Source organism: Atta colombica, unplaced genomic scaffold, assembly GCF_001594045.1.
Source record: "Atta colombica isolate Treedump-2 unplaced genomic scaffold, Acol1.0 scaffold88, whole genome shotgun sequence".
NCBI classification, from domain to species: Eukaryota; Metazoa; Arthropoda; class Insecta; order Hymenoptera; family Formicidae; genus Atta; species Atta colombica.
Window position 1 is genome coordinate 1506898 of NW_017259581.1, and position 1794 is coordinate 1508691.

Consider the following 1794-nt stretch of genomic DNA (forward strand, 5'->3'; position numbering starts at 1 on the left):
TTATCATTTAAAAGAAAATATATTATGCTTTCGTATCAAGATAATTTAGCTAAGGAAAAAAATAGATTACTGATGTGATATATATATTAATTACGAAATATTTACCCATTGGTTCTTTTATCACTTTGTAATAATCTGGCGCTTCATTAGGATCTACTGGTTCCATAAATGGCCATGCACTTTTATGAGCCTAAAACAAATAAATTGTACATTTTGAATAATAGGTTTGAATGTTAATCCTCTCTTAAATTAAGATTTTTAATCTAATCCTGGCAAAGTGTTTTATTATTTCCAACAGAATATTTTATTTATTTTTTTCATCTCTATTTTATTTTAATGAATAATAAATAAAACAATCATAAATAATAAATTTATTTTAAATAATAATTTTTAATAACTACATAATTACTATATTTTAGAATCTTTATTGAAGATGTATTTTTCACTAGAATTAAAACAATTTATAGAAAGCATATCGATACTATTCTATAAATAAAGATAGTACATTACCTGTATTTGTTTAATTAATTTCTTCAACAGATCAAGATCTTTTGCGTTAAGGTTCTTCATATTAGCGAAGTTGACCGAAGAATTACGTTGACAATTTGGACAAACGTATTCGTCAATGTTGTCGGCTTCTGATTGAAGAATACCAACACATCGACCGTGGAACCAATCTTGGCATTTGTCACAACATATGTAAAATCTTAAAAAAGGATAAATGCGTTATTTTAAATGTATTAATTATATATGGTGTAATAGCGATCATACCAAGTACCAAGTTTCTTGAAAAATATACATTTTCTTGAAAAAAGTTTTAGGATTCTAAGTAGAGTATTTCATGTGAGTATGACCTTGAATAGCATTATCATGTAAAGATCACTTCGAAATTTTTTAACGGAAATTATCATTTTTTATTACATGTTTTTGTAATAAAAATGTCAAGAACTTTTTAAAACAAGTTGTATAATTTAATTTTCATTAAGAACTTTTTAAATTATAAGACTTGAAAATTACAGCATCGCCATTATTTTCCAAATTGTCAGATTGACAACTAAAACCTTCTGAATATTGTTTACAATCAGATCTTAACAACATATGTCAAGGTCAAGGCCACTGGAAATTGTTTTTCTTACTTTTATTTTTAACGTAAAAATGAATTTTTGGTGTAAATATAAGAAGAATAACTTCCAATGTCCTTGACCTCGATATATTGTTAATATCCTGACTACGAACAATATTTATAAAGTTTTATTCACCAGTTGGATACCTTATAGAATGCTAATGTCGGTAGTATTGTAACTTTCAAGTCTTATATCTGGAGAATTTTTAATACAAAATAACTTTATTATAAATTTTAAAAAGCTCTTAATGTCAGCTACAAGAATATGTAATATAAAATGGTAGTCCCCCGTTAAAAAATTTCAAGGTAATCTTTACGTGATCTTGATAATGTTATTCAAGAATATTATTCATATTCACACTACCATGAAATGCATCATTTAGAACCCTATAATAACTTTTGTCTGACATTTTTCAAGAAAATGCGTATTTTTCAAGAAATTAGTCTAGAAAGCCTAGAAAGCCTTTTCAAGAAATTCGCTCTGTTACTTGTATAATAAAAAATAGATAATTAGAAATATAAAATTAATTATATTAGTTATATAACTTTATATTAAATATTAGCATTGCATATCAACTACATTAAAAATACTAAGGCATGCATAAATAAATGTGTATATAATTAAAATAATATACTTAGAAAAAATTAACATTTATTTTATATATATATAT

At 24.6% G+C, this 1794-nt stretch overlaps 1 protein-coding gene across 4 annotated transcripts in view; it reads right to left on the minus strand.

Moving 5' to 3' along the window:
• Nucleotides 1-1794, minus strand: part of LOC108693166 (nucleosome-remodeling factor subunit NURF301) — a 20221-nt gene that overhangs the window by 635 nt on the left and 17792 nt on the right. For all 4 annotated transcript variants that reach the window (XM_018201955.1, XM_018201956.1, XM_018201954.1 and 1 more), the window contains exons 22-23: nt 511-706; nt 106-190 (exon numbers count right to left, since the gene is read on the minus strand). In XM_018201955.1, coding sequence (XP_018057444.1) covers nt 106-190; nt 511-706 — 281 coding nt within the window. The remainder of the gene's footprint in view (nt 1-105; nt 191-510; nt 707-1794) is intronic.